Below are 15,815 nucleotides of genomic sequence, written 5' to 3'. Positions count from 1 at the left end.
TATGACTATAATGTTTTAAAACCATAGGTAGCTCCATCTGATAGATATAAGCATTTAAAGTTATAAAACTTTGTGAAGCTTATGAGACATTTGTTCAATACTGCAAAAATTAATACCTAATACCATATTTTTTGAAAAAAAAACTCGAAAAATTGCAATTTTTTGCCATATAAACGCATTTACAAACTTTGGCGGTGATGCGCGGTGTACATTTGACGTTGAAATACAACATACATATTTTCACTATTGATGCACTTCTAGCGAACATTTTTTTTCTAAATTTTAGTCCATGAATGATCTACCAAAAAATAGTTATATGATGACAAAATTATACAGCTAATTTTACAAAATTAAACTTTCTTTAATTTTTTTTCAAGAACATTTTTGGGTTAATAAATATCGAAAAATCGAAATATGATTTAATAAGCCTCGTAACTACGCATCGTTTGATGTATGTATGTATGTTAGGGTGGCCCCAAAATGGATGTTGCTGATGTTCCCTCTGAAAATGAAAACTTAGTTCATTCTAGGATACCATTTCTCAGAATTTTTGTCCTGACGTCAATATTTGCAAGAAATATAAAAAAATCATAAAAACCTCAAAAAGGACCTTTTTATCCTTTGATCCAGCTCACCAAATATTGACGCCAGGACAAAAGTTTGTGAAATGGTATCTTAATCAATTAAACTTTAATTTTAGTTGGGAACATTGACACCTTATTTTTCCTTGTATATCTTCAAGGAAATTTTCACAGTTGTAACATTTGTAAATGTTTGTAATTTCTTTGGGGAAAACAAAGAGCTGAAAACTATAAACTAAAGGACGGCACTCTGCATATCGACATATTAAATTAAATATGTCACTAAAAATTAATTTTTTGGACTCGCACTTTTCCTGAAAATCTTGGTGCAGTATCAGAAGAAAATTTCGAAGGTTCCAACAAAATGTGTATATTATAAAATGGAAGAAGATACAACGGAAAATGGTCAGGCATGCTGGCGCATTTTTGTTGGTGTATGGTCAATGAATAGAAAAACAACTACAAAATAATAAGTTATATACATTTTTTACCACACCTGGATTAAGGACCAATAAATCTATCCTAATCAGCCATTAAAATTTAAAGGAGTGCAAAAAAACTTTTTTTGCAGACCAGTTATTATTATTTAAAAATTATTCGTTCCACGGTTATTCGATTGAAAACTCTTCTGTATAAATAGTACTTATTTTAGGGAATAAAAGTATTTGTACAGTTTATTATTGGTGAAATAATATATTTATGTAGTTCGACTCCTTAAAGTAACAACGTAATCATTTTATGCTTCTCACCTATTAATGAATTAAATAATCCCTTTGTATTTTTGTTTTATTCAAATCATTTTTTATGGGCACTACAAAAATATAATATCTAAATAAGTGATGTTTTTCCTAAAATATTGTTTTAAGAAACATGATCGAACTTTCTATAATGAGCTCGACTCTATGACTAACACTATATGTATGTATATTTATTTATTTTTACTTTTTTTTTAATTAAAGCTTATTATTTATGCATATGATTTTTTCAATTATTGATTAATGATGTATTTTATTTTAATTAATTGTCTGTATTGCCGTCAGCTAGTACTTTGATAGCATCATTAGTAAATTCCGCAATATCGGAAGCGGGAGTTTCTTCTTTTTTTAATTGTTTTTCGTCTTGTTGTACATGCTCTTTTATCTGTTTGCTTTCGTCTTTCTCTTCACCTAAGTTCTTCGATTGCTCATTGGTCTCTCCTTCATCATTATCTTGTTCTACGTTTTCAGCAACTTTATCTAGTTTGTTATTAGTAGTAACTTCAACTTTTTTTGGAATTTCGACCTGTGTATTAATAGTATTAAGTATTAGAGTTTATGATTTTTGTTAATTTTTAGAAAATTTATATTTCTCACCTCTAATTGTGGTAGATTGGATACCTCATACTCATGAAAAGCTTCTACCAACTTTGGGTTTACTTGACTTAAGGGTGTATTTCCTTCCCTGATATAAACTGGTACATACCCAGGTTTGGGTGGCAGTTCTTGATAGGGTGCGGCTGAAAGTATTTGAAAATATTTAATAGTTATATTAGGTTTGTATCTTAGCTGATTTAGGTTTAACATAATAATCTCAAACTCAGGAAAAGTAACATTTAGTGAGAAACTTGTTCGACTACAATTTCATTAAATCAATGTGCAAATATAAATTAAATATCAATATTACCCAAGGAAAATTAGTTGAAAGAAGCGTAAACTGGGGACTTTTAGGTAGCTAAATAAAAGTTGGTACAGGGCTTCGTCTTGGGGTCTTAATTAAGGAAATAAAATTCCCTTAACCGAACCGATAATTTGCTACTTAATTTTCCCCTAGTGTCTGGCCCATATGTTTTATCACATATATAGTATCAAAGGTCATAATTATGAATAAAATTAAAAAAAAGGAATAAAATCAGACTTCCGCTTTAAACATTTTGTAGCGATTTTTGAATGAAAAAATAATAATCTAAGAATAATCTAGAAATAATCTAACAAAAATTTTAATTATTTTTCCCGCGATAAGCTCAAAATTACGGAAATTTTGACACCCAATTCGAAAAGATTGCAGAATTTTTTTTAACATATTGTGCTGAGATCAAGATTTTCAGTCGCTGGTAGGGAACTGAGGATCTTTTCAAAAAAATAGTTTTTTATTAAGTACATTGTAACGCATCGTTTTAGAGGTATTCCTCCTAAAAAGTGGTCCACGGGACACCCTAATATACATACATATGTATGCATGTATGTTCTTCTTCAATATTTTGCTTTTGTTACCAATAAGTATTTATGCAATGAAGTCTGATTGATTTATTAATTATTAATGACATCATTCAGGGTTGTTAAAGGAGGACAAATACTTGAACAACGTGCAAAAATAAAAATTATGAATTCGGGGAAAAAAGCAGACATATGTATAAACATATACATTAGACCGACTCACAAAAATAGTACTTGAGTTACCCCGCTCAAAATATTCGTTGTTATGTAAAATGATGTTACGAAAACTATTTTGGGTTTAGTGTTATCCGTTCGTGTGCTGGACAGTTTTCAAGAAAATATCCCATATGGGACGTGGCTTTAAAACCCCTTTCAAACGATACCCCATATTAAATATATTGTTTCAAAACAAAACTAAAATTTTTAAAAAAAAATAATTAAAAAATACCTTTTTTTAATTTCCTCCAGCTCGAGAACGGCCATCGCTAGACATAAAATATTTTATAATTTATATATATATATTTTAAATATATATATATATATCATCATAAAAAAAGCAAGCTAAATTTTGAGAGGGGTAACAAAAACAAGTTTTTGCTTTCCATACAGAGTGAGTCGGTCTAATATACATACATATGTATGTATGTACTCCACTCTGACTCAGTCTGTTAGTTAGTCAGCCAGCCACTCAGTTAGTCAAATACAACAAAATTACATACAAATTGTTAAACAAATAATAATTACGAATATTTTGATTTTACTTGAAAATACACTTGTTCTTTTAATACAAACATACGCAATCAAGACAGAAAGAATGCTACTACCGGCAGGAAAGGGAAATGCACATGAGGAAAGAAACAATAAATTAATGGCCTTAAGTATTAAATACTCACATACTTACAAACATACGAGTAAATACAAAATACATATGTACATACTTCAGCTACTATGACAGTCTTAAAAGTTTATTGATAGTGTAGAGACTTATTCATAATAAATAATGATGTCATTGGTTAATTAAATAAATTTATTTTTGAAAAGTTTAATTTACTACAGACAAATTTACAAACAACTAAGTACATATCGCTCACTTACTACAAGACCGGGCATAGTCCAAAAAAAGTCGTTTCGAGAAAAGTGGCTTTGAATGTTTATGACATTTTACTATTTTGTAAATAAATTTTAAACTAATCAAGGGATTTAAAAAGTTAAGCCATATTGAAATAGTAGAGGTTAATATGTTTCTTATCTGAATTAATATTTAATTTTTATTTATCTAATATTCGTAAAAACAGTAATTAATTTTTTACGTTTAGAACATGAAAATTGATCTCGCACCGAAAATAATAGACGTATTTGAAATTTGATAAAACTATATGAAGGACTTATGTTTTGTAGCATGAAAATTTGCACATAGCTTAGCATAATTAGTAATATTGCACTAATATTTTTAAATCTTAATATACATATGTAGATTGTACCGATAACAAATTCGTCATCATTTTTACGGTATTCATAAACATCTTATACACTGTTATACGTTTTATCTCAGAATCGCTCCATAACCCATAGTGAAATGTCTGTCTATCCATAATTTCATATACATAGTATTACAGGTCATATTTGTATTGGAAACAAATTGTTTTTACAAATTATATTCTTAATTATGACCAATGACCCCATTGGCAATTTCGGATAGACGGGCATTGCGCTATGGATCAGAGAGTACTGCTGTGTTAAAGGATGTAACATCATTAGCTAATACAAGAAAGAAAAATTGCGAAATGTATCGATGTTAAAAATAATAAAGTTTGAAAATATCATTGCAATGAAAAAAATAGCTCGAAAACAACAAATATTATGAGAAAATAGTCTTCAACTAAATTGTAGGAAATTAAATTCTTTATAGAAATTATACTATCATAAAAATGCATACGACGTATAATAAGTGACATATTCGTAAACAGACTTTTGTGACCTTTGACCGCCAATAGCTTACCGATATTTATATTGACTTTTACTGAAGTTTGGCAACAGTTTCGAAACGGTGATAAGGTAACGTATCGGTATTTTGACTTATTTCGGAATTTTTATTTTATCGTTATCGGTATTTTGGCTTAACTCGGTAACAGTATCTCGATTGATAAATTGACAGAGGGACACAAAGCACGACCTCAGATAAGATCTTTTGTGCAGCTCTTTGATTCACCATTGCAGATTAAGTTCACGTATGAATTTTAATGTTTTAAACGGTGAGAGATTTGAATATTTCATTAGGCAATACAAATGCGCCTCCTAGAATACTCGCTCTGAGAGGCCATAGTGGCTGACAGTCACAAAGTATATGTTCGGAGATTTCATCCTGCAAAATTGTATCTTAGTGTTATGGCCCAGCAAAATATTTGCTTACAAATTCACTAGAAAAATCACAAGAATTCATCGAGTAAAGTGCTTACAATTCTACTAGAAAAAGTACTTATTTTTGTTTGAGATGTTCCAAAAGTAAGTCAATATTATTTGGTTGGAAATAAGTTGTTTTTTTAGTAGAGTTATTTATAGAATATTTATGAAAAAATAAAAATAAAAAGTCGACACAGACTGGGGTTGAACTCAATACCTTCCGTCTACCAGTTGGATGCTCCACTCACTACACCACTGCTTAGCTGTTTTATTGTACGTCAAATAATAGTTTTCACACACAAATACTATTTTATTTTCTGTTTGTCTAAAAATAGATATTTGATATCGTGTGCACAAAAAAGGAAAGAAAAAGTAACTGTTTTATGTTTGTTTGTTTCTTTATTTTGATTTTTTTTAGACTTTACATACAAAGTAAGTCATTAATAAAGTACTTAATGGTAATCATTGTAAGCAAAGATTTTGCTGGGGGGTATTTTGGTATTTGTATTTTAGCGTTTAGGTTTCAAAAATACAGGTTTCGATTCTTAACAAATTTTTTTTATGTCAAATTTCATCATAACACCGAATTTTAAAGAGGATCTCATATGGGTTTAGGGTGAATTATGCTTCGATCCTTATAAAATTTGGTAGACATATTTTTGGTCCTACAAAACTTGTTTTATTATGATATTATTCAGTAAATAGCTTTAAAATCATTTTGGAAATAGAGATTTCGGTTGATATAAAACTCGATTATGTCATACTTCAGTGTTTTTTTTTATATCCTCATAAAATATATAGATAGATTTTTGTTAGCCGGTGGTTGTTCTTAGCCGGTTTTTGATGAGTTTACATGATTTAGGGAATTGCTATCTTTTGGTATTTTTAGTTATTATTTGGAAGATTTTGTGGTTATACTACTTTCAATAAATTTTTCTTTTCAAATTATTTTACAATTCTTTTTATAAATATTTTGTTTTTTAATTATTTGTTATATGAATATATTTTTTTATGTATACCTATTTTTTAAATAGAAAATTTTAACCGATTATGGCCATTAGGCTAGGTTTGATATGGAAATAAATTGAATTAAATTAATACGAAATATCATTATGTTAAATTTCATCGTTATACTAATGTTATTAATCTATATACTAGTCTATATAGTGTAATATATAATCTAGCTTACAGTCTAATATTTAGTGTATATAGTCTATTCCATAATTTAGTCTATAGTCTAGTGTTAATAAAGTAAAGATTTTTTTACTTTTTGGAAATTTTATTTTTTTAGTATAATAGCGGTATTTTGACTTTTCGGTAGCGACCGGTCACGACCATTACGGAAAATTGAGATCCCACTGATTCGAAAAATTAAATTTTCTAATAAAACGGTTATTTCTATATATGTATGTATCTGATTATGTCTTGTTATTTCGTTATATCTAAATTTGAAAATATTAACTATTCGAAACTTGTTAACTGATTTCGGTTTCAATCTTATCATCTTATGAGGAATCTTTCGGTTATACGCATTTTACTGCAGGAATATAAATACTAGTTTTATTTTGATAGTAAGTAAACTTCTTTTATTTCCAATAATATAAACTTTTTTTCGATAGATGTTAATGAACATGCATATTTATTGTTATTTTAGGTAAGAAATAAGTCTTTAATTGGCCTTTCCATGAAAAGTAATTTTTATAGTTTTGAAAACAATTTCCATTCTGCTTTCGAAAAAATATTTATGCATACATACATACATATGTATATGTATTGATGTATGCATGTATGTATACATATGTTTGTTTATTTATTGTACAAATAACAATTTATACAAATGATACAGAATATGTACCCAGCAGTTCGAATTCAATGCATCCGAAAACATGTAGGAAAGTATAGTCGGGCATGGCCGATACCCTTCTACATTTTTTATTTGTTTATAAAACAAACATTTACGTTGAATTTCACCTTAATCTAATTAAGCAGTTTATTGATGAAAAACTGAAGTGATTCTGAGTCGATCGGTATACTTTGAGGCTTAGGACTAATATTTTTGTGCGTTACAAACAGCAGCACAAACGCATAATACCCTCCTCATTATACTGGTGTCCCCAAGTAATCTAGAGGGTGGACACTTAAAAAACCATTTTAAGCAAAAAAGTTCGTTGCCATAAATTGAATTCATTGGACAAGCTTTCCGATTGCATCTTTGTAATCTAAGAGTGGCGATTATCTTCCTTTGTAGGACAAGCGGATATTAAAATAGCTAGTCATTTGGGTTACCAGTGGCTCGGGGAAATCCTAAGTGATAGGTTAAATAGGTAGTTCGAGGCTGTTCCACAAAACTGCTAGGTATTTATGTACTCTCACCACTTTCTTTTATATAATCGCACTTGTGTTAGTGTACATACACTCATATAAACACATTCCTTAAATGCGTCATTATGATTCTACTAATTCATAAAATATTTCGTAATTGTAACGTAAAGGATTTATGGCATACAAATTTATTGTACCCTACAGAGCCATCTCAGTAGTGTGGATGCGCGGGCTCTAAGGTTAAGGAATGCACTGGGATGGGTCATTTCATGACATCATCATCACCTTCCTAACGACTTTGTAAGTTCTGACAACCGTGTATACATTCATAGCTTTCGGGGATGGCCTCTATTCAGGCAGAGTATTGTGTTAGATCTAGATTATGGAAATGAGTTGTGGAAAGGAGGACAGATAGATGGAACAGTGTTTTTGGACATTAGATTTAAAAAATTCTAAACACTTTTTCTGTGGGGTCTTGTTTTTATTAAACATATGTATTTACTTATGAAAAACATGTCTCAAAAAATAAATAAGAAAATTTTATTTTAATAAAGTACATCTAAATTGATGGTATAATAGAAACATATAAAATACATTTACTAGAGATCACACCAAATTAGTTTTCAAGAACTCAATATAAGGTATTTTAACCCTTTCCGTGTTTTTTTTCGACATTACAATAGATTTTTAAGCATTTTTTGAGTTAATATTTACCTTTAGATTTAATTTTTTTCTTTTAGATGAAAATTAACGGTTGTATTCATAAAAAGTTAATTTAGATTTATTAAACATTATTAACCAAAATCCACGAAAATGGTATTCATAAACGTCAAATAGCTTAAAATACCTTCAATAAACCAATGACAAATAGAAAAAATTTATTGTACGCTCGACCCTACTTTAAGCCAACAATAAGTTGAATTCTTACAAATTTTGTCTCTGATTAAGCTTTTTTCATTCATTTTAGGTTGAAGACGAAAACTAATCATGTTTTATTCTGAAATGAAATCTAAAAATTGTAATTTTAACGTTTACAAATTTGTAAATAAAATTCCAGATAAATTTTAAAAATTTCTATTTTGATGAAAAAACTAAAACCTAGGCATTATTGGATTAATAGATGAATATTTGACAGTATTCCAGTTGGTCAATACTATTTTTGGCAATTTGGAAATGCCCGCCTGTCAATCAAATCATGGCCACAATCATTTTATTTGTATTTTTCATAGTTTATTCGCTAAATATAAAGCTAAATATAAATTATATTGATTAGTGTTCTATCAATGCAAAATATCTTCTCCAACAATAAAACGTAGTCTTTTATCAAAGAAATTTATCAGTATTTGCAAAAATTTATTAAAAATTGCTATAAAAATAAGTCTGAGTCATCTGAACTAAATATATATTTATTGTAGCCATGTATATATTTATTGTAGCCATGTATATATTTATTTTTCTTCAAAGTTCGTTCTTATTTTCAAAAATGTGTTATAACCAAAGATATAAAATTAAGAAAACCGACTCAACGAATATTTTATCCTAATTGTTCGCAACACTAACACAGAAAATGACAGCCAAATTGTACAGTGCTGCCAAGTTAAACAATAAACAGCACAATAGTTAATGTAGATTTATTATTTGTTTATGAATACCACAATTTTAAGTCTAAAGTGTACTTTAACTATTGTGTGATTTAAATCTAAAATAAGCATTTTTTATGAATACAACTGTAAGACTTTATTATATTTATAATTGAGATTTTTAAAGATCTTCCGTATTTTTAAAGTATTTTAAAATCAGGTTTTAAATTGTCACTTATGACTACTTCTTAAAAAGTGCTTTAAACAACGTTTAAAAAACAGCTTCATTTAATGGCCAAAAAATACTATTCATAAACATTTATCAAAGGTTTATAAAACACAAGAGTATGAATAAGACCTTTAAATTGTATTGCATTGGTATAAGCGTAGAAAGACATTTTACAAAACAACAGGTACTTTTTGGTGACTGTTTTTCGAGTGTCGAATATTTTGGACATTTAACTTTGACCTTCTATAACTCACTAGGGAAAACTCAAATTAAAAAAATATGCTCCCGGATTCAGCATACTCAAATTATCTTAAATATAGTTTTCAAGTTTTTTTTAATAATTAATATAAAAATCGTAAAAATACCATAAAACATTTATATTATCAATGGAAAATAGCTTTGACGATTTCGAAAAATCACTTGAAAAATTTTTACTCGAAACTGATTATGATTATTATAATTTCAGCTCAAAACCGTTAGCTTTGCCAAATCCTGTAAGGATAGGTCCATTACGGTACCTAGTCTCCTTATTTCGAAATATTGTTGTAGATGCGACATGTAGCGCTTTTACTTGATAAAAAGTTATTTTTCGAGTAGGTCTGTTATTGCTTATTCCATCCATTTTCTTCTTCAAATTATGTATTACTTTGCAGTTCAGTCTTGCTTGCAGTTTGTTTAGTTGTTTTAATTTTTGTATTTTATTTCAATCGAATTTAAATGTGTTAATTTTTGAATATAAAGTCGTTGACACTTTAAATTATTCTTAGCTTTAGTCATAAATTTCACAATCTACCATCGTACAAATTCAAACGAACAGATACGAGTGTTTTATTAATAATAAATTTTAATACTAAAATTTTAATAATAGCTTCATATTAAAAAAAGCAATAAATTTAAAGCATCAAACTAAAAATAATATTTAACAATAAACCGCGGAATAATATCTTTAGCAACTTCAGTAATTATCTAAATATTTCATATGAGTATTTTTTGTTTGTTGTAAACTCGTCTTTCATGTTTGTGAAGGCATCATCAATATTTAAAAACTTTTTTAAATGATTATCAAGTAAGAAATTTAATGAAGCTTAAACAATGATCATAAACTAGTTTATTTTTTTGTAATTTTAAAAATTAAAAAAAAAACATTGGCCGCAAACAAAGAACTTTATTGATATTGTTTAAGTACATAACAACATACATACATGTGTACTTATTTATTAGCAACAATTTGTTCTACTTAAATTTTACTATTTATTTAGGTAAAAAAGTACTGCTTATATTCATTAATTAACTTCGCCACATTTCACTTACCAGTTGCAATAACACAAAATGTTGACATCAACACTACTAAGTTGGCTAATTTGAACATTTTTTACAATTCAATTTCTTTTTTGATGTATTTGTTGAATAATTTTTAAGCTCTCTTTCCGTCTACTTCTAATTGTAAACTGTTGATCTGGAGTCAAGTAGAATGTTTCTTATAATAACGAATAGGTTTAAATAAAACTCAAGAAAAATAACGATGGAGATGCTGATTTCTGTTTTTTTTTTAGCCACATCAATGAGCTGGTGTTTATAGTGCATATGTATTTTTGTTTGTAGTTATTTTTTAAATAAAGTATATTTTTCTATTTACTCTTCTGTTAAAAAAAGTCTCTCTTATTTTTTTGTAAGAGTGCCAGCGTTGCCACTCACAGTTATATATTAATTCAAAGTTCCGACGAAACCTGATAGTATTCGAAAACTAAAAATTGTTCTCCTTAGTGTTTTAGGACAATTGCTTCTGTTTAGAGTTCCATTATCTTTAAAACTAAAGCTATGTCTTTATTATTTATTTCAATATTATTTGCAATTACAAAAATCATTAAAAAAAGTAAGATCAAAAAAACAAAATAAAAGATAGTTGTTACGTTTTTTCGTCAAATACTTGTTAGCCCAAAAAATATACTTTTGGGCTAAAAAAGAATGATGAAACCAGTATGTATAAAAAAGTCGGCTTGAGTGTAACCGCGATCAAACATTTTCTATGGTCAAGTTTCTAAATCACTCATTTAAATCACGTGCTAGTGGCCTCCGGTAGGTTAGTGGTTAGAGTTCTAGTCTGGTAGGCAGGAGGTGCTGGGTTCGATTCCCACCTGAGGCACTGGTTAAGGAGCGCACAACAGGCCCGATAGAGGCCTATGTATATTTCTTCGGATTTGATGTATATACATATGTACATCCTTCTTTCAAACTAACTAAATCACGTGCTAAAATGCTTAAAAAATACGGCTAGAAAAAAGCTAGGAATGGCACTAGATCCAAAAACAACAAAACAAATAAAAAAACAACAAACAATTTGATCTATATATTTTTTGATTAATCTAAATAAATAGTTTTAAATATGATGTACGAATAAACTTTATTTTACTCAAAAAAGTAGCGCTTTTTCATCTTTTAAGTTAGAAAATGACGCTTTTATACTCCTTTTTTATTTTTTTCCGCGTTTTGCTTGACCATTGTTGGCAACACTGCATATTGGTTAATTAGTAAAATTTAACTAAGAAATAAAACGACAACACTAATCTAAGAAGTATTTGTTTACGAAAGCTACCCAGCGGTAAATGAAACAAAGTGCTTAGATAATTTTCGATGACATTAGTATGATGTCATCATTGATTCTTTGTAACAAATCATTATATGGTCTTGTTAAGGTACATTCACACCTAACAAATATTTGACGAAAAAACGTAACAACTATCTTTTAATTAGTTTTTTTTATCTTACTTTTTTTTAATGATTTTTATAATCTCGAGTAATGTACGGGTTCTACCTTTTTCCAATTAAAATTCCTTCCTTGACCTTACGCTTTTCTTTTTAAATTATTTTTATTGCCATACCTTCTAATAAGGTTATAGACGCAGTCAGTGATGCCAGGAGATTTTTTTCCGAAATCCCTACGCTTATGAGAAAAAATACCTTTTTTCCCTACACCCACTTTTTATTTTCCCTACATTTTTCCCTACACTACTTTTTTCCACTTTTTTCAAAGTTTATCTTAAAAAAATACAAAAATAACATCAAAAACTAAAATATTAGATCCGTTTTATAATATACATATACATATATATGTATTTTTTTTTAATTTTTAGGAATGAAATTTCTAGAATTTAAAATTTTTTTTCTTTCAATTTTACATCATACAAATCTTCCAACCCTGACTCTTCAGTTAAGATTAAAAAAAAACAAGACAATTAATAGATTTATGGCAGTATATCGAATAGTGATAAAAAAATTTATTTTATGTGCCTCCACAAAAAAATTTTCATAAAATAATTATTTAAAATAAGGTTTACTTTTGCGTTTACTTTTTGCGGTTTACTTTTATAAATTTTCAGAACATTAAATTCATTTTTTCAATCCTGAGTTACTGCATTAAGCCCCCGACTACTCTATCTATAAGGAGTCAGAATATATCGCCCTACAGGATTGGCATAATCCAAAAAGTCGTTTCAGGAAAAATGGATATAAATATTTAATGACATTTAACTATTTTTTTAATAACTTTTAAACAAATCAAGGGATTTTAAAAATCCAGATTCAGATAGTTGAGGTTAATATGTTTGTCATCTAAATTGAAATTAAATTTTTAGTTGTCTAATATTTACGAAAACGTGGGTTTTAGTTTTTACGTTTACAAAAAATCGATTTCACATCGAAAATAATAGACATATTTGAAATTTGATAAATCTATATGAAAGATTTTAGTATGTCGCATGTTTTGCAGACCTCAGTTCAAGAAACCCGAATTTTGGATTATGCCAGTCTTGTAGCGATATGTAGGTACTACATATATTGTAGAAATTACAAGCGGAATTTTTACTAACGATACACTTAAAACTGATTTCATTTTTAATTTTAAAATTTTAATACATGAAAGAGTATATTTTTAGTTGTTAAAAACTATGAAATTTAAAAATCCCTACAATTTGACAATAGTAAGAAATCTTTCCCTTTTTCCCTACACGTGACATTTTTGAAAAAAATCCCTACAAAAAGGGAAAAATCCCTACACTTGGCATCACTGGACGCAGTCATATGCCAACGAAGTAGTTTACGAATACTTCGTACGGATTTTAAATCTCCTCCTATTCGAATAATAATATGCCTTATTTTTATAGTTCCTTGCCCGCCACTAGAGCTATATTCAAATGGACACAATAGAGTAGAACTGGATACACTTTTAATGTTAAAGGTGCAGAATAGTAGAAAATTTTAAACATAAATTGTTTGTCGCTTATTGTACATATTGCAAACACTGATTCTAATTTCTGGACGTTCGAATTACTGAAAGCTCTAATTTGTGAGCGTCTACTATTTCAACTTTCTTTGACAAAGCTTTTGAATGGAAAAAACATGTAATATATACAGCGTTGCCAATTTAGCGCTAGATTTAGCGCCTTTTAACAATCCAAAAGTCGCATTTTTTCCTCTTAGCGCTTTTTTGGAAAAAGTCGCTAAATTAATTTTCAAGAAATGAAAAATCTTTTTAATAACATAAAATTATTCTAGTTTGACAATAAAGATAAAACAGAATAATTTTAGACAGTACTCTGCTGTACAAATTTATTAAAGTTCCTTTTTCTAAACTTTCCAAATTATGAGTAATTCAAAGATCTTTTAGTGTGATGAGTTATTTTAAAACTTTAAAACTAAAATAAAAAATATTCATCTCTTTCGCCAAAAGAATTGAAATTTGTTTCTTCTTAAATTTTCATTGATTTTGTGAAATTCCACAACAGTTGATTTTGTTCGTAACAGCTTTTTATTGATTAGAAAATTCTATAAAAAATTCACAACAAGGGAAGTTTTTCACGTCAAAAAAGGAAAAAGTTGTAAATTAACTTAATTTAAGTTAGGTTAACTTGAACTTAAAATTAAAATTGCATTTCGTGAAAACTATTTATATTTTAATGTGAAAAACACAAAAATAATTTTGATCGCACAAAGTTTGATTCACAAAAATTTACCATTATTTTTTTATAACTTCACTGTGAAGGAAACAATTACTTGACGATTACTTCAGTTTTTTCACAAAGCTTGGCTCTTGGTATTTTTGGAAATGATGAGTTTAATTAAAATTTATTATGGGGAATTTCAAAAAATTTGTATTAACCTTAATTTTTTAAATTTCGTTCCCGAATCAAAATTTCAATTAAGGAGTAATTTTTTTTAATAAACAAATTTTAGCTAAATACTATATTTTTTAAGACTGTGTAAAAATATAATTTTAGCGCCTTTTAGTGCGTTTTGAGTGAATGGACGGCGCGTTTTAGTATAAAATAGTTGACAACACTGAATATATATATATATATATGTGCATACCCCATTATATATCCGCCCGTGTGCACCAGATCGATTTTTCTCACCCAAAGTCGGATATTTTGTGCAAAATTTAGGAATAACAAGTAAGAAAGTATAGTTGGTCTTGGCAGACTATATGATACCCTACACCAGTTATGAATATTAAATGTGATTTATTTTTCATAATAAAGCATTTATCTTGAATATTACCTTGATTCCGATTTATTTAAGCAATTTATTGACGAAAAACTTATTTTCTAAAAGAGGCTTTATATTGGGGATAGGAGCAAATGTGGACCGATCCCGATAAAATGGGCTGGATAGATTTGTATTTATAAAATATATGTAATATTTGTCTGTGCTAAATTTCATGGCAATAACAGTGCTAATAAATGAATTGCGGATATTCAAGTCACTTTCTGAAGGGGGCTTTGTGTGGGGGCTAGGGTGAAATGAAGTCCGATTATTTGAAATTCGACAAGATCATCAAGGCTTGTATAAAACTTAGTTGTACGAACTTTCATCAAGATACATTTATATTATACTTCCCACTTCCCACTATAGTGGTGTAGGATATAAAAATGTTTTGAAATATGTATGTATGTGTGTGTTTGTTTGAAATTTTCAGAGTACATTTCTATAGTCTGGAAGGAACTAAAAGCAACATTTTGTTTTTCAATTTTAAATGGTCGAAGAGCAACGCCCATATAAAAAAGACTTAATAAATTTGTATATATGAGAAACTTTAATAGCTTGAGTTCTAAAATTTTGCACTGACAACTTTTAATATTTAAAAAAAAAATGGGTGGGCTAGCGTTAGCGGGAGTGGCATCTCCCATATTAGTTAAATACTAAAATTCGTGTATCTTGGATACAAAAAAAGTCCTCAAATTTTCAACTTTGACATCCGTATAACGATTTTGTAAAAAAAATATGCAAACTGTAATTAGTGGGCGGTCTAGAATCAGTGGGAGTGGTCTCTGTCATATTAATAAAATACTAAAATTTGTATATCTGGGAAACTATAACAGCTATGATCCTATAACAGCTGGGTCAACTTTGAGATTTATATGAAGAATTAGGAGAAAAATGAGCGAACTTTTAGTAAATACCAAAAGTAATATATCTGGAACTATAACAATAACATACTATATGTGTGAGTATATTC

General features: G+C 28.4%; 1 protein-coding gene across 1 annotated transcript; it reads right to left on the bottom strand.

Moving 5' to 3' along the window:
• Positions 1-1,249: 1,249 nt before the first annotated feature.
• LOC119600394 lies at positions 1,250-10,918 on the bottom strand. Its single transcript, XM_037950581.1, has 3 exons — positions 10,616-10,918; positions 1,934-2,076; positions 1,250-1,862 (listed from the first exon to the last, which is right to left on the bottom strand). Exons 1-3 carry the CDS (start codon positions 10,671-10,673, stop codon positions 1,599-1,601), a joined length of 465 nt encoding a protein of 154 aa, XP_037806509.1. The 5' UTR covers positions 10,674-10,918; the 3' UTR covers positions 1,250-1,598.
• Positions 10,919-15,815: the final 4,897 nt, after the last annotated feature.

This window comes from Lucilia sericata, unplaced genomic scaffold (assembly GCF_015586225.1).
Source record: "Lucilia sericata isolate MDLA Ls3-8-SP2 unplaced genomic scaffold, ASM1558622v1 Contig000112F_arrow, whole genome shotgun sequence".
Lineage (NCBI taxonomy): Eukaryota > Metazoa > Arthropoda > Insecta > Diptera > Calliphoridae > Lucilia > Lucilia sericata.
Note: the sequence above shows the minus strand (reverse complement) of the source record. Positions and strands in the feature narration are given on the sequence as shown.